Genomic DNA, 25,212 nt, shown 5'->3' on the forward strand with positions numbered 1-25,212 from the left:
TGGCCCAGGATCATATTAGTTCTTTTGGTCACAGTATCACACTGTGAGCTAATATTCAGCTAATTATCCACCACAACTCTCAAGTCTTTTTTAGTCACAGCTTCCCAGGATAGAATCCTCAATCCTCTAAGTATGGCCTACATTCTTTGTTCCTAGATGTATACATTTAGCCATATTAAAATGTATGTTGCTTGCTTGCACCTAGTTTACCAAGCAATCCAGAATATTCTGAATATTCATTATTTATTACTCCTCCCAATTTTTTGTTCATTTCTCCAGACCACACCACTTCATGCATGTGGGAGTATTCTTTTAAGGAATTGTGATGTGATATAGATGAGACTATAACCCTAAGAGATTATGCAGGAAGTTTTCTGGGAATTTTCAATATATTGACAAAAAAAATCAGTAAATCGTTTTGTACATCAATATGTAAACTAGAAACTATTAAAGTACTGACTCCTGTAATGCTTGTTTCTCAAAGGACCCAAACAATTGTCTTAATGAGTTTATTCTTAAGTAAAAAACAAGTCTGTACACTATACATGATATTTTATACATGACATTGTTAGCAGACAAACTATAGCATGTGTGTGGCAAAGCTCTCTGCCCTGTCAGCTGGCTTTTGAGAAGGACATTTCTGCACAACCAAGAAATTAAACTTCCTTATTAGTCTGAGCTCCATCAGGAACACAGGGAGAAGAAAAGGGTGAAGAAAGCCAGGGGGCTCTGAACCCTCTGCAGTTAATACTGCAGCACAGAAGCATTGCAGAAGCATGAAATGGCTCATTCATCTCAATGGGATTTTCTCAAATGAATCATCACACTCATGAAGAGTAATACAGCCTGACACAATAGCTCTGAGGAGTGAACTGACTAATTCATCAATGGGTTCTCTCCTCCCCTTCTTCCAAATTCTATCCCAGCCCCTATTGTGGAATATCAATTTTCAAGACAGTTTCACTATGCATATGGATTTTAGAACAATCTGAATATTAAAATCACCCCTCTCCCTTCAAATAAGGAGTTGAGGGATTGGGCCTGTATGTGAGAAACCCTTTAACCAAATTACCCCAATTTACACCACCAACTCTATCCTGTGACACAGCATTAAAATGGTGTGGTGGTAGCAGCAAAATTTCCATTTTAAAAGAGGTGAAAAAGATCTAAAAAAATTTGTCTTATGGATTAGAGTAACATTTTAATATGTTGATTGTAGTTTATACACTGCTGTAAGGGCAAAACTTTCAGGAGCCCCTGCAGAAGCAAATTCAGAGAGTAAATCATTCTCAGAACATACTCTCAGGGTAGGTCTACACTACAGCTGCTACAGCGCCATAGCATAGACACTTCCTACATGGACAGAAGGTTTTTTTTGTGTGTCATAGAGTTAATCCATCTCTCCAAGAGCCAGTAGCTAGATCGACGAAAGTATTCTTCTGCCAACCTAGCCATGTCTACCCCGGGAGGTTGGGGGGGGTAGGACAACCTAACTACAGTGCTCAGGGCACTAAATTTTTCACAGCCCTAAGCAAGGTAGCTAGGTCGACATAATTTTTAAGTGTAGACAAGGCCTCAATAAGCTGTATAGGGCAGGACTCAAACTCTCAGTACATGGGTGCCACTCAGGTTCAATGGCCACAGCATGGCACCTTGAGCAAACCACTAAGGCCAGGGCTACACTACAGACCTATATCAATATAATTATGTCGCTCAATGGTGTGAAAAATCCACACCATTAAGAGACAGTTATACCAACCTAACCCTCTGTGCAGACAGAGCTATTGCAACGGGAGAACTTCTCCCGTCAACATAGCTACTGCCTCTCAGGGAGGTGGTTTAGCTACACCAACACAAGAAGCTCTCTCATCGGCACAGGAGCGTCTTCATTTAAGCACTACAGAGGCAAAGCTGCATCACTGCAGCTGCTCTAATGCAGTGTTTTAAGTGTAGACCTGTCCTTAGACCTGGTCTACAATATAAAATTTACTGGCATAGGCCAGGTCTACACTAAAAAATTTAAGTACACCCACCTTCATCACTCAGATATATGAAAATCCACACTCACAAGGGTCTAGGTGTGGCTCCTGGGGAGGGGGGGGGGGCAGTTCCAGATGCAGGGGCAATGGGATTCTGCAGGGGCTTCCAGGTGAAAGTGTTGGGGCTCAGCAGAGGGGTCGGGGGGTCTCAGCAGGGGGATCTGGCTGCTGGGGAAGTGGGGTTTGGTGGGGGCTCGGTGCAGCTAATTGGCGGTCAGTGGCGTGGGGGTCTAGATGTGGGAGCTCAGGGTGGTGCAGGGGGCTTGTCAGAGTGGGGGTTTGAGTGCAGGAAGCTCAGTGGGGGGTGGTCTGGGTGCAGGAGGTCTGGATGCAGGGAGCTCCAGATGCAGGGGGTGGGGTTCAGGTATGGTGGGCTAGGGGGGTTCTGGGTGTATGGGGTTAGGCTTGGCGGGGGTAGGTATGGGAAGTCCAGATGCACGGGGGTTGGGCAGATGGGGGAGCAGCTCCCCATACAGTGACCCCTCCCCCCCCGGAGCTGAGAAGCGATGGGGGCAGGAAGCAGGGGAGGATGCTGAGCTTCCTGCAGCTGGGGGAGGTTTCTGAGGGTGGGTCTGACACAGCCCCAGCCTCTCCTCACAGGGGAAGAGGAAGTCCCGTCCTCTCCTGCCTCCAGCCCAGCCAGGATTAGCAGCTGATCCGGGCTCAGGGTAGGAGCCACTGGCTTCGGTGTCACAGGTAGGGAGTGGTGTGTGACTGCTCTTGCAGCTTCCCTTTGCTTCCCTGTCAGAAAGTCATTTTTCTGTGGGGAAGCAAAGAAATCTGCAGGGGACATGAATTCTGTGCACACGTAGTGGTGCAGAATTCCCCCAGAAGTACCATTTGTATCATTGTTGCTACCACTGTTACACAATTGCAACAAATCTTGTACAAAGTATGTCATATAAGATGTCAATGGAAAAATTACAATTGCTAAGTATGATTTTTTTGTTTATATCCATGTATCATTTTTGTATCTGAAGTTATGAATATTGGCTATGTACTTGTATCTTAATCATGTGTTGTATTCCTGTATGACACCCCCCAGAGAGAATTTACATTAGGGCTAGACAGTTATGTGTTGATGGCCTATCAAGTACACTCCACTCTCTGAATGGGCCATTGAAGAAACTCATCCTGTCCAGATAGCTCTTCCAGAGGATGCCTCAGATGCCAATGGCCACCCCCTGTGATTCACCAAAACATGTAAGGGCACGTAATATGCTCATGTGACCCTGGACTCCATCTTGGGCCAGTAACTTTCCACATTCAGGGGCTGTGGGCTTTGTTTGGGACAGTAAATTTAAGTAAATAAAAGACCCTTGACACACCTAATTTGCCTCTTTCCTGCTCTAATTCTCTGGACTGTGGATTTACAACTAAAAGAAGCATCTTGAACTATAGATTGAAGACCCTCCAACTTTTTGGAAGTTACCAGAGAGACTTCATAAGCCTGCATCTATTCCATCACTGCTATAAACCTGATATAAAGACTTTGCAATCATTTGTGTGTATATGATATATTTTATAACTCTCTTCTTTTATTATTAAATCTTTAGTTAGTTTACTAAGGATTGGCTGCCAGAAGGATATTTGTGTAAGATCTGAGATACATATTGATCTGGGGTAAGTGTCTGATCCTTTGGGATCAGTAAGAACCTCACATATGGTGAAATGGGTTTTCAATAACCTCTCACTATATCAGACTTGGTTGTCTGGATGGGAGCCAGGGGCTAGAATGCCTAAAGGAGATTGTGTCTGACTTCTTGTCGACCAGTGTGGTCACAAGTGCTGCCTTCCTCCTTGCTTTGGGGGTGCTCAACCCCTGCTCTGGCCGATGCCCTGCCCCCATTCCACCCCTTCCCTCAAGCCCCCACCCTCGCCCCACCTCTTCCCGGCCCCGCCCCGACTCCACTTCTTCCCCCAAGCTCCCACCCCCGCACCACCTCTTCCCTCACTGCCCCCTCACTGTCTCTTCCCACCCAGTTCCAACCCTGCCCTGAGCGCACCCTGTCCCCACTCCTCCCACTCCCCACAGCGCCTCCTGCACGCCATGGAACAACTGATCTGCGGCAGATGGGAGGTGCTGGGAGGGAGAGGGAGGAGCTGATCAGCAGAGCTGCTGGTGGACAGAAGGCACTGGGGAGGGCGGGGGGGGAAGCTGGCTGCCGGAGGGTGCTAAGCACCCACTAAATTTTTCTGTGGGTGCTCCAGCCCTGGAGCACCCACAGAATCGGCACCTATCAGTATGGTGATACAGAAGTTCTTTGTTACTGATTTGATTTGGTATACATGGTACCTTTTCCTGAAAGACAACAGCAGTTTCCAGTCCTGGCATGATGTCCAGAAGGAGTCGGCAGGCAGCAGTATTTAATGGAGGTTCCCTGCTTGTCATCACGTAAGCATTCACCAGCTGGGGGAAGAATATCAGGAATAGGAGTGGCCTGAAATTCAACTCTGACTCAAAACAGTGCAACACAGTGAAATCATTAGTGACTCCCCTAGCTTCACAAAACATGGGAGCAAAGGGGAAGATACCAGTAGTATTGTCAGTGTGTAAACCCTTGACTTACACTTTAGGGCTTGTCTACATATACAGCACTGCTGCAGGGCATCTGATGAAGACACTCTATGACGATGGGAGAAGCTCTCCTGTTGACATAAGCGCTGGTGTGGACAGGGCTCATGTCGGTGTTACTTATGTCGCTCAGGATCATGGTTTATTCATACACCTGAGCAACGTAAGTTATGATGACATAATCTATAGTATAGACATAGCTTCAGAGAGAGCATAGCCAACTGCCTGGTGACTTTTCCTCTCTGACGTATCAGAAAAGAAGTGGAAGGACAGCACAACTTATTTTTTTCTCAGCCAAATAAAGTTCTCTCTCCTATACTGCCCACCCTGGATTGATCTGTAAGGCTACAATGCCTATACGAAACCAGCTAATCAATGATGGCTTAAGGCAGAGGAGAATAACCAGCATTTACTTCGTTTAGAAAATTCAATGCACAAGATTTTTTCTTAGTTATTTGTATCTCTCTTTACTGATTCTTTATAGTCTGACAAGTGATATGCAAGCAATTTGGGGAAGGGTCCATGTATTAATGTGAGTTTTTAGAGGGCCTAGAACAATAGGGCCAATATTAATTCAGGCCTCTGGGTGCTACTGCAATTTAAATATTAAATAAAATGTTGTAAGTACAAAGCATTAGCTGTGCAGGAAAAGAACCAGTAACTCCTAGTTCTTAGTCCTCTGCTCAGTCCCCTAGAACTCATTTTCTTCTCCAGCTCACGCAACCAGTCCAGCATGTAAAAGCATCCACAGGCATAGCCTGTAATCATTGGAATTATTGCATTATATGGTTTTTAAACTAGTATTAGAGACTGTTTTAACAGTTTACCTGGCGAATCTTGACCAGGCCTGACTACATTTTTCTTATTTATATTACAGTAAGTCCTCCTGGTTAACGTTGTTACGTTGCTGATCAATTAGAAACATGCTCGTTTAAAGTTGCGCAATGCTCCCTTACAATGTTTGGCAGTTGCCTGTTTTGTCCACTGCTTGCAGAAAGAGCAGCCCATTGGAGCTAGCAGGTGGGGGCTTAGAACCAGGGTTGAACGGCAGCTCCCCTATCAGCTCCCTGCTCCCCTAAGTTCTCTGTGCTGCAGCCACCCAGCAGGCTATCAATTGCAGGGCAGCTCAGCTGTCCCTCCCCTCCACTGCCATGTGCTGCTCCTGCCCTCTGCCCTGGAGCTACTACTGGGAGCCTCCTGCTTGCTGTGCGGGGGGAGGGGCGGCGGAAGAGGGGTGCTAATGTCAGGGTGTCCCTCCCCCCCCTGCTCCTGTACTCCCATCTCCTGTACCTTATCTCCATGGAGGGGGAGGGGGGGAGGGAAGAGACACACTACAGGGCTCAGGACTGAGGGAGCTTGCTGGCAGCAGCTGCTGTCTCAACTTGCTAATCTACTTAAAAAGGCAATGTACTTAGAGTGGGGTCAGCATACTTAAAGGGGCAATATGCATCTCTCTCTCTCTCTCTCTCTCTCACACAGGGTGTGTGTGTGTCGCTCTCTGTCTCCCCTCCCTCCATTCGTGTTGCCTTGTAGAGTGTGAGGTTATATTAACAACAATGCATTAACCCTTGAGGGCTCAGCTGAGTGCTAGTTCATCATTTAGCAGTAAGGCATTCCCTGGGAAATATCCCACCCTCTGACTTCACCACCTCATCATTGCTATATACAGTATTAAATTGTTCGCTTAAAACTTCTATCTATCTATATAGTCTGTTGTAAAAAATGTCCCTGGAACCTAACCCCCGCATTTACATTAATTCTTATGGGGAAATTGGATTCGCTTAACATCGTTTCGCTTAAAATAGCATTTTTCAGGAACATAACTACAATGTTAAGCGAGGAGTTACTGTACATCAGTATGTGCATGATGATTTACATTTAGAAAACTTCCTTCCCTCCACTTTAATAGAGGGAGGCAAATCACATTTAACCCTGTTTTAAAATCAGCATTTGGAAGAAATATTCCTAACAGTAGAAAAACTCCAACGTGGACTGGACTAAAAACAAAAAACAAGCACTGAGGCTAACCAGCCCAGGGCAGATAAAAACAAACCATTACAGGTAACAGGGAAGTGTCATCATTTGCCAATTATTATTCTTAGGATAAATGCAAATGGCAAACCTACCGCATTCATGAAGTCGTCATTCTTGAAAAGTATTCGCAGCAGATGGCCCAGCATACACTCTGGATCTGCTCGACCTGGCAAGGCACAAAGAAGAGGCTGAGCTAGTCATTCAAACCTCCTTAGCTAAACAAAATATTACAACCAAAAATGAATGGAAGAGCAAAGAAAGGAGACATTTGCTTGGTAAACTTGACAGCTCTAAATGGCTTGTCGTTTAATGAGCTCTAGGCTTCATGGCCAACACTGAAGTATAAAACTAGGTCATGCCACAGAAAAACCGGCTGTGGGATACCCCATTAGCAGGATCAATCTTACACAAAAGACGACTTACATGAGAAATCATGTGAATTAAGACATTCAGTAGTTGAGATCAGGGTGGATAAAAATCAATGATTTTTTTAAAAAATAATAAAAAATTCGCATTTTTTTATTTAAATCAGATTTTTTTGATAAAAGGTTTTTGAGGAAAAAACCTATCTAAAGATAGTTTTAGATAAGATACCTTATAACTCAAAGATATCTCATCATGGAATAAGAATGATAAATTCTAATTCTATAGTATGAGACAATATATTCATGTAATGTTTAAGAAAAGTTTTGTAAATTAGTTCCAACAGTTCATGAATTAAGGACCCAATCTTATGGGATTCCACAGGCTTCTATTTGGGTTAATCTTTCTATCTACCCAATGGGACTTAGTGCTCAGTCTAGAAGATACCATCAGAGATGCTTAGTTTTGCAGTTCTCAAACTGTGGATTTGTCTCTCTAGAGGTAACATGCTTATTAACAGCAAAAATGTTTTTAAATAAATAAATAATATAGAGAGGTGAGAAATAATAGACCTCAACTCTATTGTCCCTCTGCAAATTTGTGTATATAGAGTCAATACCTAACCTCTCTCTAAAAGTGCAAAGTTTCAACAAGTTCAATGCTGAAGATTGTTGGGGGCGGAATAGATCTGGACAAGGAGAAGGTGTCTGGAGATAAATGTGAGAAGCGAGGGACATATGCTTGTTAAAATATTATATGTTTGCTATTGAAGAAAAAAATCCAAAATACTTTACGTTGTTGTTTTAGTTAAATAAAACAATTTAAATGTCTGCTTGTTGATGGCCTCCTCTAATACAGCATGGCAAGAAATTCCTCCAAATATTAATGATTAACCTGTTGAATTGGAGATATTTATGAAGTCATTGGGAAGTGAACTATCTGCTTCAATTACCTTTGGTAAATGAAATAACCATTCATTCATTTTCTGATATAGCTGTAAAACTAATCTGAAAAGTTTTCAAAATAAATCACTGTTTAAAAATGTAGTGTGTACCTTCTAAAAATGAAACCTACATCTATCTCTGAGATGTGAAGTATATGTATTAAGGTTATAACAACCAACAAGAATGCACTTTTCTGTAGAAAACCATGATTTAAATCAAATCCACCCTTGTTGAGGTAGCATTTTTCCTTCCACACCCATACTGCCTAAGGGCTCCACCTCCCTAAAACAGTGCCTCCAGCCAAAGTGTAAAGAATTTTCACTCAATGCCATTAGAAGCCACTATCATTGTTGTAGCCCTGGAATACTGAAGGACCAATTTATTCTCTGTGGCTGAAGTGCTGTTCTATGTCCAGCCACTAGAGGGTGCATGAGAGTCAGACTGCAATCTCTAACCTCTTCCAAATTGGATATCTGGAGACCCAGGCCAGGTTTACATTTAAAATTTAGGTCAACAGAGGTAAAGGATCTGGAAAAAGAGTTAAGCAGTGAGATGGAAAAATCTGCAGATGATACAAAACTACTCAAGATAGTTAAGTCCAAAGCAAACTGTGAAGAGTTACAAAAGCGATCTCACAAAACTGAGTGACTGGGCAACAAAATGGCAGATGAAATTCAATGTTGACAAATGCAATGTAATGCACATGGGAAAAGATAATCCCAACTGTACATATCAAATGATGGGATCTAAATTAGCTGTTACCACTCAAGAAAGAAATCTTGGAGTTATTGTGGATAGTTCTCAGAAAACATCCACTCAACGTGCAGCAGCAGACAAAAAAGCTAACAGAATGCTGGGAATCATTAGGAAAGGGATAGATAAGAAGACAGAAAATATCATATTGCCTCTATAAAAATCCATGGTATACCCCCATCTTGAATATTGCATGCAGATCTAGTTGCCCCATCTCAAAAAGACATATTGGAATTAGGAAAGGTACAGAAAAGGGCAACAAAAATTATTAGGGGTATGGAACAGCTTCCATATGAGGAGAGATTAATAAAACTGGAATTTTTCAGCTTAGAAAAGAGACGACTAAGGAGAAATATGATAGAGGTCTATAAAATCATGACTGGTGTGGTAAACGTAAATAAGGAAGTATTAGTTGCTCCTTCTCATACACAAGAACTAGGTGCCACCAAATGAAATTAATAGGCAGCAGGTTTAAAACAAACAAAAGGAAGTACATCTTCAAACAACGCACAGTCAACCTTAGGAACTCTTTGCCAGAGGATGTTGTGAAGGCCAAGACTATAACAGGGTTCAAAAAAGAACTAGATAAAATTCATGGAGGATAGGTTCATCAATGGCTATTAGACAGGATAGGCAGGGATGCAAAACCATGCTCTGATGTGTCCCTAGCCTCTGTTTGCCAGAAGCTGGTAATGGGTGACAGGGGATGGATTACTTGATGATTACTTGTTCTGTTAAATCCCTCTGAAGTATGTGGCATTGGCCACTGTTGGAAGACAGGAAGCTGGGCTATACGGACCAGTGGTCTGACCCAGTATGGCCGTTCTTTGTTCTTATGTTCTCATGAGCTCTGGTGCTCAGGGGCGTGAAAAATAGAGACCACTGTGCACCATGGCTATGTCAACCTAACCCTTGGTGTAGACACAGCTAGGTCAATGGAAGAATGCTTCCATTGACCTAGTTACCATAGCTCAGGGAGGTGGTGAACTTACAGCGATGGAAAAACCCATTACATTGCTGTAGGCTGCGTCTACACTATGCTGCTATCATGCTTCTAGTATAGACAAGACACAAGAAAAGTATCTCCAAATTAGTCCCCACATCAACATCCAGAAAAGCCATTCAAAATTGTGCCTGGAGCCTAGACCTCTTACAGTCAGAAATGCCAGGTGACAAAACTATAAAACAAGGTTAGTAAGCTGAGTAGTGATGCCAGGACTAAACCATCAGCGAGGACCTTCAGGCTAGTTTTTTGGGTATATTTTAAACATATGAATGACTAATTTTCTTCTGAAACAGAGTGGGGTCACACACAAGGCATTGTGTTTGCCAGGCCTTACCAGGGTGTCTGTCATCAAATGGGTCCGGATCCCCCTTGCGGTATTCTTCAGTCTCCTTCTCAATTAACTCAGACATTCTAGGGAGGGAGTAAAAATCAAGTAAACATGCCACATGCATTTTCTTTCCCCAATGGACAGCTCCTAAACAGTCTATTTGCCAAAATACTATAACAACCCATCAATTCACATTCAAACTGTACTCTGTGAACCACCAGAAGATTCCAGGCATCCACTGGATACATATAAGAGCGAGTGAAAGAGGATGCCTGCCCCTCCCAAAACACTGATCACATATCAATGTTCTAATGATATGCTAGCAGGCTATACTGAAGTAGCTTGACCGCTTCTCTTTGCTGAGTCCCAACGATGGCGAGAAAGCACTTTTTCCTCTTCTGAAAGAGGCAGTGCATCCAGCTGAACTGCTTCAATGCGATGCATAAGGTGAGGACACAAAGAGAAAAACCATCCTGCCGTCACGCTACCTCAAAACTCTGGCACTGATGGCCTACAAGATATCAGGTAGGAAACTCCTGCCCACTCTAGCCTCCCCGGCACAGCATTTCAGATTGCTTTTTGCCTCCCTGACATATAGATGAGCCACTGTAATTCATAGGGCTTTATTATTTTTGCTCTGGGGGGGGAGGTTGGAGGGAGCGTTAAAGAGGAGGGAATTTCTCACCACCACATACTCTACTACAAGAGGTAAAGGAGACTAAATGTCACATGAGAAGGCTTTCCACCCCGTCCCTGCTCAGTCTGTTGGCGTAGGGGGCATACCCTCTGATTTCTTCCCCCTCCTCAACCACCTGAAACAACATTGAGGGATCTAACCCTGCTCAGCTGGGCCCCTGCTCAATTCCTCAGACAATTAGTCAGCTGGAGTAAGGATGGACTCAAGCAGCCACCCCCACACCCCCCATGGAGCCTTACACCAGACTAACTGTTCATCTGTACCAGGCAGGAGAGTTGTGGGAGCAGCTTTAAAGTTGTGCATTCTCCTTGCCTGAGCCATGACATTAAAGCTATAGGCAAAATTCCAGACAATGACTAGCAGCCTGAACAGTTATAAGAAATCCTATGTTCCTGCTCCTCTAGGAAGAGCAGAAGAGGTACCTGAGAGTGGGAAATGCTAAGTCATCAGAGACACCGATCATTATTTTACAAATGAAAGACGACCAACAAATTTTCTGGCATTAAATGCTCCCCTATCTATTTTTCTGAAGTTTTCCAGCAGAAGGATACATGAATTAGGATAAAGTCAAGATCTGAAATTCAAAGCCTTCAGCAAATTCATCTTATTCCCATGGTGTCTTTCCTTCCCCTCTTAGTTTAGGTCTCACTGAGGCAGCTACAGAGTCTGCCTATAGCTCCTTGTCAGGATTTTGATATTTCAGGTGCTGATGATGAGCCTATGGTCTATTACAGGTTAGGCAAGGCCACTCGAGCAGCTACATTCATTCCTAGAGGAGCAAATGCACTTCTCTTTTCCTGGGGATTTCCCCTAGAGTGTGCTGCAGGATTCCACTCAGTCACCATCACCTTTCGGTATACATTGCCCCCCCCCCCAGGGTCTAGGTGGCAGGAGCTGTGGGGGGGGGGCAATTTTGGGGGCCCCGCAGTCCCAGAGTGGCCCGGGGGATTAGCGAGGGGCCGGGAGCAGCCCATTCCGCTTCCCTCGCCCCGGCCGTGTCGCTCAGGGGAGGGGTTTTGGGGGAAGGGATCCCCCCTGCACTCACCGGCAGCGGCAGAAGCGGAGCAGCCCGGCCCCAACCCGCTCCACTCCGCCAGCTCCCAGCCGCGGCACTCCGCTTCCCGCCACAGGTGAGTGCAGAACCTTTCCCCAACCTCCCCTCCCCCCCAGTGACACGGCTGGGGCAAGGAAAGCAGAGCGGGCTGGGGCCACATCGCTCCGCTTCCCGCCACAGGTGAGTACGGAGGGCATCCTTTCCCCAATCTCCCCTCACTCACCGACGGCGGGAAGCGGAGCGCTGCGGCTGGGAGTGGCGGAGTGGAGCGGGCTGGGGCCACGTTGCTCCGCTTCCCGCCGCTGCCTGTGAGTGCCTGTCAGGGGCGGGGGGTATGGATAGAGATCGGAGCAGTCAGGGGACAGGGGGGTTGGGTAGGGGGTGGGGTCCTGGGGGTGATTAGGGACAGGGGTCTCTGGAGGGGGCGGTCAGGGGACAAGGAATGGGGGGGCCAAAGTAAGTTCGATATAACGTGGTCTCACCTATACTGCGGTGAGATATTTTGTCTCCAGAGGACCACGTTATATCGGGGTAGAGGTGTATATCAGATGCTTCTGAGGAAGAGCAGAAAGGAGCAAAAGTATCTGTTACATTCCTTCATCATGAACTGCATCAATTTGCCAAATCTGGGCATGTTTTACAATAGTAACAACAGCTTAATATTGTAATCAGTAATGACCAGGGAAATCACTTGTCTTGCCAGAGACAATTAACTTTCACAAGACTCTTTGCCCTGTAGGGTTCCAGTATTTCATGTCTGTCAGCCTGATTCTGAAGAGAAGTAAACTGCATCTTGCACTAAAAGGTTGCCGAATTTGGGCTCTGGTGGATTTCTAGCAACCGCAAGTTGTACAACTGGGTACACCTTTATATAGAACATCCTACTGTCAACTTTAACAATTTTTCCTTGGGAATTAACACCTTGAGAGTGCCTGTTGAGCACAGAGACCATGGGGAGACAGAGGAGGAAATGTGATCTGAGAAATCAGGTCTACGGGTTTGTCTACACATAATCTGCTACAGCACCACCGCTGTAGCACTTCAGTGAAGATTCTTACCTACGCCAACAGGAGGCCTTTCTCACACCCCAGAGCAACATAGTTATACAGACCTAATTTCCTAGTGTAGACCAGGCCATAGACTAGTGAGACCTTTCTAGGGATGTAAATAGGGTTTAAAAATAGTACCGTTTAACCTATTAAAATTCTATCAGTTAAACAGTTAACTGTTAAGGAGTTCACATAAGCGGTGAACTGGGGTGGGGTGCTGCAGCACTCCCACATTTTATGCAGGGCTCCACTGCCGCCTGTGCCCAGCATCCAAGCTGCCGGCCCAGGTGCGGGGCTCTGCTGCCTCCCTGTGCCCAGGGTTCCGGCCACTGGACCAGGCCTCTGCTGCCGCCATGCTGGCCCCGGAACCGGCACTCTGGCTGCCCAGGGCTGGCCGTAGGGAACCCAGGCATGGGAGGCAGCATAGTTTAATTGTTAACCTAAACCAGGGGTCTCAAACTCAAATGATCACGAGGGCCACATGAGGACTAGTTCATTGGCCCGAGGGCTGCATCACTGACACCCCACCCCATCGCTGCCCCTGCCCCCACTCCACCTCTTCCATGAGGCCCTGCCCCTGTCCCGCCTCTTCCCACTCCTTCCCTGCCCCCATTCCAACCCCTTCCCCAAAGTCCCTACCCCATTTTCCCCCCTCCCTGCCCCCAGAGGGCGCAGGAGGGGTGTGGCGGGTGCTCAGGGCAGGGAGTTGAGGTGTAGGGTGCAGGAGGGGTGCGGCAGGGGGTCGGGGTGCAGGCTGTGGCAGGGGGTTGGGGTGCGGGGTGCAGCAGGTGGCTCAGGGCAGGGAGTTGGGGTGCAGGGTGCAGGAGGGAATGCGGGGTGTGGCAGAAGCTTGGGGTTCAGGCAGGGGGCTCAGGGCAGGGAGTTGGGGTGCAGCAGGGGTGTGGGATGCAGCAGGGGGCTCGGGGCTCTGGGCAGGGGGTTGGGGTGCAGGAGGGCTTCGGGCTCTGGCCCGGAGCTGCTTACCTAGAGCGGCTCCAGGGTGGCAGCGGCGCACACCGGGGCCAGGGCAGACTGCCTGCCTGCCCTGGCCCCGGCCCCGCCCTTCCCCCGCGCCGCTCCGCTCTGGGAAGCAGCTGGAACCATGTCCCTGCGACCCCTGGGGGAGGGGGGACGCAGGGCTCCTCGCGCTGCTTGCTGCTTCTCCAGGAAGCTCCCATTGGCCTCGCTTCCCCGTTCCCAGCCAATGGGAGCTGCAGGGGGGTGGTGCCTGGAAGCCAGGACAACACGGAGCCCTCTGCTTTCCCCCCCTCCTGGCCGCAGGGATGTGATGCCAGCCGCTTCAGGGAGCGGAGCGGGGCTCGCGGGGCCAGGGGGGGGGCAATCCCGCGGGCTGGATGCAGCCCATGGGCTGTAGTTTGCCCACCCCTGGCCTGGAGGTAGGCGGCGCGGGCCTCTTGGCGGGCCGCAGGCAATGGCCCGCGTGTTTGAGACCCCTGACCTAAACCGATAAGACTGTGCTTATTGGTTAACCAGTTACACTTTTACATCCCTAGGCCTTTCAAGCATCTCGAATTTCAGACTGAACTGACAGATAGGACAGAACACACATGTAACATCAGGCCACCTGGCTTCGGTGGGCAGTCAAATCACATTATGAGCAGTCGGTCCCATGGAAGAGAACATTACCATAGTCAAATCTAGATGTGGTGTATGTGTGTGTGTGTGTGTATGTATTATATCATGGACTATGTTTGTAACTGAGATGAATGGGTGCAATCACTTAGCTAGTCAAAACTCAAAAGCACTCATTTTCTAAAGCTGACCTGTGAAGTGGAAAGAGAAATTTGTTTCTTTAAAATGCATGACAGTGGTATGAAGGAGTTCTTGCCTCACCCACAACCACCCTCCAAGAAAGTTTGTTTGATTTTCCCCCTCACCCCCCCACCAAAAAATGCCTTGAGTGTTTAGTCCCATTTTTCCTTTTTGGTTGGATAAATCAAATTTTGATTGGTGGCTCTGTCAACCCTTAACTGAAGAAGTGGGAGTGGTGAATAATTAAGTTTCCCTTCCCCTCCTTCCCAAGTGCTTAGTTCAACAGGTGTTGTTTAAAAAAAACAGAAACAAAAATAAGGTCTTGAAACTCCCTCTCAGTTAATGTTTCCTTGACTTCCTTGGTGTATCTGACGTCATACACCTACTAGTTCTCCAGTCATCCATACAATGCAGAACCTAGAGTTTTTCACGTGAAGACAAAGCAAAAGCACATGCCCCCCATTTTGTTTTGTTCATTGACACTCTCTTTATCTTCTCTTTGCAGGTTATATTTGAAAAGACTATGGGTCAGATCCTCAAGTGCACCTGAGCTAACCTCCGCACATCTGAGGGAGGGTGAGGTAAGGGGACATACATAGGTAGCTTTCTACCTCCTTTACTTACAAAACACACACACTCCTAAGTGGCATAAGTTAGGCCATGTGTACATACAGCTCTGGTGAAAACGCTCTATGCCATTGGGAGAGAGCTCTCCCATCAGCATTAAAAAAACCACCCTTCTGACACTCTGGGATATACAAGCCTATTTGGAGACATTGTTTTATATGCTGCCTGTCACTCTGAGTCACTGACTACTTCCATTTATTGTCATTTAATTTTACTGTCACATTTGTAATAGTTACTACAGGTTACATTGAAGCCTTGACACCATGAGAGTTTGCCTATAGGTAACAAATCATATTTTTCAGAGCATTTCTCATGATGCTTCAGTACAGCCTGCAACACCACACTTTGGTGTGTGCTGTCAGCACATTTCATGCAGTTTTACCCCTCGAAGATTTCCTCTATTTCAACTCAGAAGGAGGAAGGAAACAGAAAAATGTCACTCACTGACAAGCATGACCACAAGTTCCTCTGTCTTAGAGTCTACAACAATATACAAAAGAGTCGGATGTGCCTTGAAATATCACAGAGCACAATCAATCTCTGTGGGGAGCATCTAATATCCAGAGCGGAGACACCCCAAGAGACTCCCTTAAATCTAGGCAGACGCCAGTCTGGAGCACTTCTACGTCCCGTCCTCAAAGCAGATGATGGAGTAAAGCTATGCTGCTGAGCTCCTGAAAGTTGGGACTCTCTTATTGCTTTCTACAGCAATGTAAATTCAGCTACTGCTCAGTCCAATGGATCCTCTTCACCAGTTGCCTTAAAGCAATCTCTATATCAGCCTGAAGCCAAAAATGTCAACATGCCAGATCCGTACTGAGCTTTGGCATCACTTTCATAAAAGCAAGGAGCAAGAGCCAGCTGCTTTCCAAAACCACTCCGCTGAAGCTATCGACGCCGAACAGCACTACAGCAAAGCCTCTGGAAACCACTCTCCCAAAAGGCTCAGTGTCTTCAGACTAACTTAGAGGACCTTGTTTGCAGTAGTGTATGCTCATGGAGTTTGTCAAGTCCAGCAGGGAATCAGTGAGGTTGGCTTGCAGGGAGCTGAGATCCATTAGAACTGTCTTCACAGTAAAAGTACTCTTTGTGGTAAGTTCCAATAGTCAGTCTGTTCAGTGAAAGATGTGCTGATAACATCAAGATCCTCTCAACCATTCACTCCAAACATCAGTGTAATCCAGGGGTTCTCAAACTGGGGGTCGGGACCACTCAGGGAGTAGCGAGGTTATTACATGGGGGGGCGCGAGCTGCCAACCTCCACTCCAAACCCCACTTTGCCACCAGCATTATAATGGTGTTAAATATATTTTAAAAGTGTTTTTAATTTAGGGGGGGGGGGGGTCGCACTCAGAGGCTTGCTATGTGAAAGGGGTCACTGTTAGGATATAGATATTCAGGCCTGTCTGCAAAGGCCTATACTTTAAGAATTTAGGTGTATTCTTATCACTTAGCTAGTTATAGAGGTACAAAACAAGAATCAAAATCAGTCTGCCTGTTTATAGGCCTTCTCTCACTATGATAGTCTAAGGCAGGGGTTCTCAAACTGGGGGTCAGCACCCCTCAGGGGGTCGTGAGGTTATTACATGGGGGGGGTCGCAAGCTGTCAGCCTCCACCCCAAACCCCGCTTTGCCTTCAGCATTTATTATGGTGTTAAATATATAAAAAAGTGTTTTTAATGTATAAGGGGGGGGTCACACTCAGAGGCTTGGTATGTGAAAGGGGTCACCAGTACAAAAATTTGAGAACCCCTGGTCTAAGGCCTTGTTCTTAGGCTAAGTCCTTTGGCTAAAGAGCAGAGGCAGCCATAATCTGGGAAGCGAACAGTCACGTCCTCACCAATCACACTGAAATAAGGCAGTTTGGGGCTGTTAAAAAGGTGATCCAATCTATCACCTCCAGAGAAAGGGAAGAGCCTAGAAGATTTAAAGAAAACTTAGGCCTGGTCTACACTAGTCTGTTATTTTGGAATTAGCCGAGTTAATTTGAAAAAAAAAAAATGATTCCATCCACACGACCAAACCATTTTTTTTTTTTATTTAAAGGGCTCTTTAATCCGATTTCTGTACTCCACCTCGGCAAGTGGAGTAGCGCTTAAATCAAGATCGCAATCCTGGGTTAAAGGTATTGTGGACACAATTAGACGTTATTGGCCTCCAGGAGCTATCCCAGAATGCTCCCTTGTGACCACTCTGGACAACCCTCTCAACTCCGATGCACTAGCCAGGTGGGCAGGAAAAGCCCCGGGAACTTTTGAATTTCATTTCCTGTTTGGTCACCATCAGCACAGGTGACCATCAGCACAGTCCACCATCACAGGCGACCATGCAGAGTCCACCATCACAGGAGATCATGCAGTCCCGGATTCGCAGACGAGCTCCAGCATGGTCCGAATGGGAGGTACTGGATCTCATCGCATGTTGGAGAGACGAGTCTGTTATGGCAGAACTACGTTCCAAAAAAGGAACGCAAATACGTACGCTAAAGTCTCCAGGGCCATGACGGAAAGAGGCTACTCCAGGGACACAGGGCAGTGTCGTACAAAAATCAAGGAGCTCAGGCAAGCGTACCAAAAAGCCAGGGAGGCAAATGGGTGCTCTGGGTCACAGCCCCATACATTCTGCTTCTACCGTGAGCTGCATGCAATTATGGGGGGATGACGCCACCACTACCCCACCACTGTCCGTTGACACCTGCAAGGAGGAAGTTGCACGGAGCGAGGAGGAAGAGTCATTGGAGGAGAAGGAGGAGGAGGAGGACGACAACGACAGTGCACAGGCGGCAAGTGGGGAATCCATTTTCCCCAGTAGCCAGGAACTATTCTTAACGCTGGAGCCAATAGCTTCCCCCCACTCCCAAGGCGGGCTCCCGGACCATTACCCTGGAGAAGGTACTTCTGGTGAGTGAGAGCCTGATCGGAGCCACGCGGTGGGGGGTGGGGGGAAACCCAGCCACGCTGGGCAGTTGGTGTTTAGTTTAAAGGGGTCATCCCTGCTCAGAGCCACGCGGTGGGTGCGGTGGGGGTGGGGGAGTGTTGTGTGAAGCGATCATCCCAGAGAGCCCGCAGGCCCTCCTTTTATATGGCAAACCCACCAGGTATTGTTTGCTATGGGAAAGGGGGCCCAGCAGTTTAAAAGCATTGAAATGAATGTAGAAGAAGCAGAACCCCGCGTGCCCCTAGGCTGCCTGCAAGCTGAATTCTGTTGCCCGGCCATATGTGATGGCTTACTCACACCAAAGTGTCCCCTTTGTTCTCTGAAATTTATCTTTTAAAATACTACCCTCCCTTTTTCTCCTCCCACAGGTGCAAATGTTTCAACGCGGCCCCTATCTACTCCGTCCCAGAGGCTGGTCCAGATTAGAAGGCCGAAAAAACGAACTCGGGACGACATGTTCGCCAAGCTCATGCAGTCCTCCCGCACTGATAGGGCCCAGCTGAATGCATGGAGGCAAACAATTGCGGAGTCCCGTAAAGCATTACAGGAACACAAAGAGAGGAGGGACGCGCGCGATGAGAGTAGGCAGGACGCTATGGTCGAGCTCATGGGGGAGCAAACTGACATGCTCTGCTGTATGGTGGATCTAATGCGGGAAAGGCAGCAAGACCACAGACTGCCGCTGCAGCCCCTGTATAACCGCCCTCCCTCCTCCCCAAGTTCCATAGCCTCCTCACCCAGATGCCCAACAACATGAGGGGGAGGCTACGGGGACCCACACACTCAACCCCAGAGGATCGCCCAAGCAGCAGAAAGCTGGCATATGCGAACTTTTGATTTGGTTTCTGGACTTGTCCTTCCCTCCTCCACCCCCCTAACCCAATATCTCCCCCCTCCCCCAGTCTACCTTCGGATTTCTCTCAATGTGTTGTGCAACAAATAATGAACAGTTTTTAAACAATTTTCCTTTCATATATATATATAGGGGGCAGGTAACTTCAAGAGAAACAAACACAACTGTCACACCGGACCCTGGCCAGTCATGAAACTGGCTTTCACAGCTTCTCTGATGCGCAGCGCGCCCTGCTGTGCTCTTCTAATCGCCCTGTTGTCTGGCTGTGTGAAATTGGCCGCCAGGCGAGTTGCCTCAACCTCTCAACCCACCATAAATGTCTCCCCCTTACTCTCACAGATATTGTGGAGCACACAACAAGCAGCAATTAGAATTGGAATATTGGTTGTGCTGAGATCTAACCGAGTCAGTAAACTGCGCCAGCGCGCTTTCAAACCTCCAAAAGCACATTCTACCACCATTCTGCACTTGCTCAGCCTATAGTTGAACTGCTCCTTACTACTGTCCAGAGTGCCTGTGTACGGCTTCATGAGCCATGGCATTAAGGGGTAGGCTGGGTCCCCGAGGATAACTATAGGCATTTCAACATCCCCAACAGTAATTTTCTTGTCTGGGAAGTAAGTCCCTTCCTGCAGCTGTTCAAACAGACCAGAGTTCCTGAAGATGCGAGCATCATGCACTGTTCCCGGCCATCCCACATTGATGTCAGTGAAACGTCCCTTGTGATCCACCAGTGCTTGCAGCACCATGGAAAAGTACCCCTTGCGGTTTATGTACTGGCCGCCCCGGTGTGCCGGGGCCAAGATAGGGATATGCGTTCTGCCTATCGTCACGCCGCAGTTAGGGAACCCCAGCGCATTAAAGCCATCCACAATGGTCTGCACATTTCCCAAAGTCACTACCCTTGATAGCAGCTGGTCAATGATTGCGTTGGCTACTTGCAGCACAGCAGCCCCTACAGTAGATTTGCCCACTGCAAACTGATTCCCGACTGACCGGTAGCTGTTGGGCGTTGCAAGCTTCCATAGTGCTATGGCCACTTGCTTCTCAACTGTGAGGGCTGCTCTCATTTTGGTGTCTTTGCGCTTCAGGGCAGGGGACAGCAAGTCACAAAGTTCCATGAAAGTGGCCCTACGCATACAAAAGTTTCGCAGCCACTGGGAATCATCCCAGACCTGCAACACTATGCGGTCCCACCAGTCTCTGCTTGTTTCCCGGGCCCAGAATCGGCATTCCACAGCATGAACCTGGCCCAATGCCACCATGATCTCCCAATCACCACATGCCGTGCTTCTAGGAACGTCTGTGTCCATGTCCTCATCAGTATAGTAATCGCACTGTCGTCGCTTCCTCGCCCGGTTTTGCAGGTACTGCACATACTGCTGGATAACGCGCGAGGTATTTACAATGGTCAAAACTGCAGCGGAGATCTGAGCGGGCTCCACGATTGCCGCGCTATGGCGCCTGCACGGGTAATCCTGGAAAAAGGGCGCGAAACGTAGGAGGCCTGTTCGGGTCAAGATGGCTGATAAAAGGCGGTAAATGGTTATCTTCTGTAGCTTTCACAGAGTCGGGAAGCTCGCTAGAGCTGCAAGAGCGGGAGAGCAGAGTTTGCGGTGGAAGCTGTACGGCTCAGTTCATGATGGCCGAAAAATGGCGGGGAATTGTTGCCTTCTGTAGCTTGCATGCGAGCCCAGGACAGACAACATGGAAAAAGTAGCTATCGATGCAAGAGCGGGAGAGCAGAGTTTGCGGTGGAAGCTGTGCTGCTCGGTTCATGGTGGCCGAAAAAAGGTGTGAAATGGTTATATAAAAGAGTAGATAGAAAGACAAGAGGACATGCGAGGTGGATTCATAGTACCAGGAGACAGGCGGTGCACCGTCTGCTGGCAGTATGGCGTCTGCCGTAGCTTTCACGGAGGGAGGAGCGAGTGACGGCACACACCCAGAAACACCCGCGAGAATGTTTTTGCCCCATCATGCACTGGGAGCTTAACCCACAATTCCAATGGGCGGCGGGGACTGTGGGAACTGTGGGATAGCTTCCCACAGTGCACTGCTCCGACATTCGATGCTAGCCTCAGTACTGTGGACACACTCCCCCAAATTCACGCGCTTTAGTGGGGACACACAATACTGAATGTATAAAATCGCTTCCGAAAATTCGAATAGAATAAATTTGAATTAATTTCGTACTGTAGACATACCCTTAGTTTGATAGCATCCTGTCTGGCAAGAACTCACTTATCAATAGCTGGGGTGTGAAATCCTCATTTCTTTGTTGTTCTATCACTGTAGTCCCCATTTCCCTATTGTTTGTCTGTATAATCTCTGTCTGGTTCTGTGATTGTTTCTGTCTGCTGTATAATTAATTTTGTTGGGTGTAAACCAATTAAGGTGGTGGGATAGAATTGGTTAGATAATCATGTTACAATATGTTAGGATTGATTAGTTAAATTTCAGTAAAATGATTGGTTAAGGTATAGCTAAGCAGAACTCAAGTTTCACTATATAGTCTGCAGTCAATCAGGAAGTAAGGAGGGGGGAATTGGAATCATGTTTTGCTAAGGGGGGGAAATGGGAACAGGGACACAGGCAAAACTCTGTGGCATCAGAGCTGGGAAGGGGGACACTGAGGAAGGAAATTGGAATCATTGCTTTCTGGAAGTTCACCCCAATAAACATCGAATTGTTTGCACCTTCGGACATTGTTGCTCTCTGTTCGTGCGAGAAGGACCAGGGAAGTGAGAGGGTGAAGGAATAAGCCCTCTAACAGCCACCAGTAAAAAAGTTTGAGAACCACTGGTGTAATCAGCCTCAGCATCTGCAAGACGGTGTTGGTGCTTCTATCCTCTCTGCCAAACATGAGTAATCAGTGTACCATGTTGAGTCCTAAAAGCAAGATCGGGGGAAACTCTGAGGATAACTTACTTGGACACTGATGATGTAGAGAACACAGAGACCAAGTACTTCTCCAGAGCAGCAGGAATGCAAGACTGCTCTGAACGATATGACCTCCCCTCCACACACACCCCAGATATATAATTTTTTTTTTTTTTTTTAAGTGGACTAGGACAACTGGATATGTCTGAGGATTCTTGGACAGGAATCCTCAAGGGCCAAGATAGATGCTATCTATCTTATTGTTGCAAACTCTTAATATTTTGCACATCTGGTAATATTTGGTGTTTTTTTTTAAAACCCTAGCTCAGAAAGCTAGAGAACACATGAGGATCTTGGCTTACACTTAAAAAAAGAGTACGTTTCTAGCCCCTGTGGTTGCAGGGAAAAGCCTAAAATCATCAACTGAATGTACCCTGAAGTCTCAGGAAAACAGAAAACAAATAAAAGCCCTAAATGTATGTTTTTAACATCTCATGATTTTTAAAACAAACGTGATATTTTGGGGGCTAACTCATGATTTTTAAAGGTCTGAGAATGGCAATACTGCTGTCCATTCAACGAGTACCATTCTGCTCTTGCCCCCCATTTTTCATGAGTTAGTGAAGATGTTGTGGAAGAAACCTCACACCTCTCTCCTCCTACCCTGAGTTACTTGAGGCAATCAGTGCTACTACCTCTTCCTACCAAAACAGATCTTTAGTCAAGGCAGCAACGGTCAGGGGAAAGAGCACCTCCTCACACATACAAAATAGGACCAGCATCCTATCCAAAAAGTGCCACTGGTTCCCTGATCATTAGAGGATTCCCCTAAAGGAGGGGGGAAGCCACTGCTCATTTTCAAAACTCTCCACTGGAATTGGCAAGCCAACCTCACAAACTTTCTCTCTCTACTCACCTCAGTTCATCTTATGTGAGTCTCTTGCATGCCTTCACACAATCTGATCACTGTTACGGCAAGACTCTCTGTAACCCCAACCAGATGGAATAAACTCGTAACTCTTCACCCCAGACTAGTGTTTTACAAGTTTCAGAGGCAGATCTAACTTTTCTCCCTTGTCTAAATCTCAAATAGTAGAAGAATGAGAGAAACATTAAGTGTATTAAACTCAAATATTTTTGAGACAGTTTATATAAAATCTATACAAAGTAACACCATACTGTTTTGACAAGAACTATGAAGTATTGCACATTGCTCAATTTTTAGGCCAAAAAGAATGTAAGTTACCAGAAACTGATCAGCTACTTTAACAATTTCAAGTACAAGTCACCACATGCCAAAACTGCTGTCATGCCTCAGAGGTATTTGCATCTCAGAGCTTATTTAACAGAGCTTACCTGGTGAGGATAGGGACCATGTCTTGCCCACTGCCATGTTCTTTCTCCCATTGCTCCAGCAAAGCAGTGAGTTCAGCCTTGGAGTCCACATGCCCAGATCCTGACGTCATGGCTTAGCCTAAGTGAGATGAGAAGAAAAAAAATAAAGTGAGGTTAACTAGCAAATTGTCCCACTCAGTTATGTTGACTCCTCAAAAAGAGTCAAAAATCAGGGTTTAAAAATCCACTTGGCAGTGGCAAGCAAACTTTAGCTGCAAGGCAGGGAGAAGGCTAAACCATCAAATTCTACAGAATTTGACATAAAAAAAAACAGAGGGCTGTCTTTCATCCCTCAGGTATATAAACAAATGCAAGTCTACTTTGCAAACCCAAATCTGGACCAGTGCATGCAAATCCTCAACTGTGATGGGTAATAGCCACAAGTGTGTCCAAAAATCAGAGGATTTTTTGCAGGTTAACATATGTCTCCACAGGCAGACTGCTCCTGTCCCTTTGCTGTTACACCTAGGTTTACCCAAGAAACAGCAAAGCAAAGCTGACAAGATTCTGATCAGTTTCATTGCTCCTGTTCAACACCTTCTGGGCATCAGGGAAAGTGACAAGAATCAAATTAGTTTTACTGCTGCTGCAGTCCCACAACATTTAAAGTAGCAGCAGAGGGAGGCACTGACAGTTGTTCACAGTGGACTAAGGACAAAAAGAGATGCAGGGAAAGGATCTCTACCACCCTGCTTCTTCAAGCCTCCCAAGAACAGTCAGGTGGCTCTAGTGAAAAAGAGGAAGAGACAAAGACACAGACACACATTCTCCTTTCCAACAGCTTCATGGGAGGAAACAAGAAAGCAATAACTTCAAGTTTATCAGACATCTACTTAGTGCAAACCAGAGGCTGATACAAAAGATTTGCCCCTATGAAGGGGCCAGGTACAATATTAGACTTTATACCAAAGTGTTTCTGTCCCTGGACCTTACTAAGAGTACCACCTCTCATCTTATGTATTGGTCTCTAGCTAGCGAACGTCAACATTTTTCAAGCCGGGTAAAAATGCACCTAAACCACTGACGGTTCATAACTCTGGATATGGCTCAATACACAGCCACACTCTTTTTGCCTTCACTTTCTAACCTGATAGGTCTTGGATTACTGGGAAGGTAGACTACAGCTTTTTGTGGCATGGTTGCAGGGCACTGAGAAGATCTCAAGGGAGCTGTACCCAGGCCTAATCTACAGGGATGGTCACGATGATGTGTGACTTTTAAGGGTGAAAGAGAAGGAAAATGATTACGAAAGACATTCCCTCTCCTCCAAATATATGTTAAGACTTCCAGTATTCAAGTAGTGGTGACAAACTGACAGGTAACAGATGTCAGTGCATATTTGCTATCAAATCAACAATGAGTTTGTCATAATTAAACAACAGAACATACACAGAACTTTGCTGAGCCATTTACAATGCAGACACCTAAAAGGAGAACACACACATACAGTGCTCACTCCACTTCCTCAAATATACATTACAGAAAGTCAATTGAGGGGAAGAACATGTAGAGAACCACAGTTTAGTCCATATTACAGATAATGCAGGTTAGCTAGAAGTTCATAACGTCAACTGTCAGTATTTTAAATCAAATGGACCACTGAGCACCTCCAACCGGTCTGGAATTTTTCTCGTTAACAGAATGAAGTAAGTTCTATTACTCAGACTTCTGTCTCATAGGTCCTTTTGAGTTTAATGTATTTTGATTGGTTAGCTTATTAGACACAAGGCAACAATCAAATGGGAAACTAGTCACACATGAAACTGGCAGGAATCACTTAAAACTGCATCGGCGCAGCTGCACCACTGTAGCACTTAAGTGAAGATGCTCCTACACCCATGGGAAAAGCTCTCCCATCGGCATAGTTAATCCACCTCTGCAAGAGGCAGTAGCTATGTTGAC

The 25,212-nt window shown here is 46.5% G+C and overlaps 1 protein-coding gene across 2 annotated transcripts in view; it reads right to left on the reverse strand.

Annotated features, from left to right (window-relative positions):
* The window catches only part of DCAF1 (DDB1 and CUL4 associated factor 1), a 99,404-nt gene that overhangs the window by 68,980 nt on the left and 5,212 nt on the right, over positions 1-25,212 (reverse strand). Inside the window, exons 2-5 of one of the 2 annotated variants that reach the window (XM_024205671.2) lie at positions 23,272-23,389; positions 10,049-10,125; positions 6,741-6,814; positions 4,336-4,449 (exon numbers count right to left, since the gene is read on the reverse strand). In XM_024205671.2, coding sequence (XP_024061439.1) covers positions 4,336-4,449; positions 6,741-6,814; positions 10,049-10,125; positions 23,272-23,381 — 375 coding nt within the window. In that variant the 5' untranslated portion in view covers positions 23,382-23,389. Of the gene's footprint in view, positions 1-4,335; positions 4,450-6,740; positions 6,815-10,048; positions 10,126-23,271; positions 23,390-25,212 lie in introns of those variants that run through there. The other variant, XM_024205672.2, reaches the window with a different exon arrangement.

Source organism: Terrapene carolina, unplaced genomic scaffold (genome assembly GCF_002925995.2).
Source record: "Terrapene carolina triunguis isolate 2854851 unplaced genomic scaffold, T_m_triunguis-2.0 Scaffold232, whole genome shotgun sequence".
In the NCBI taxonomy this organism is placed as follows: domain Eukaryota; kingdom Metazoa; phylum Chordata; order Testudines; family Emydidae; genus Terrapene; species Terrapene triunguis.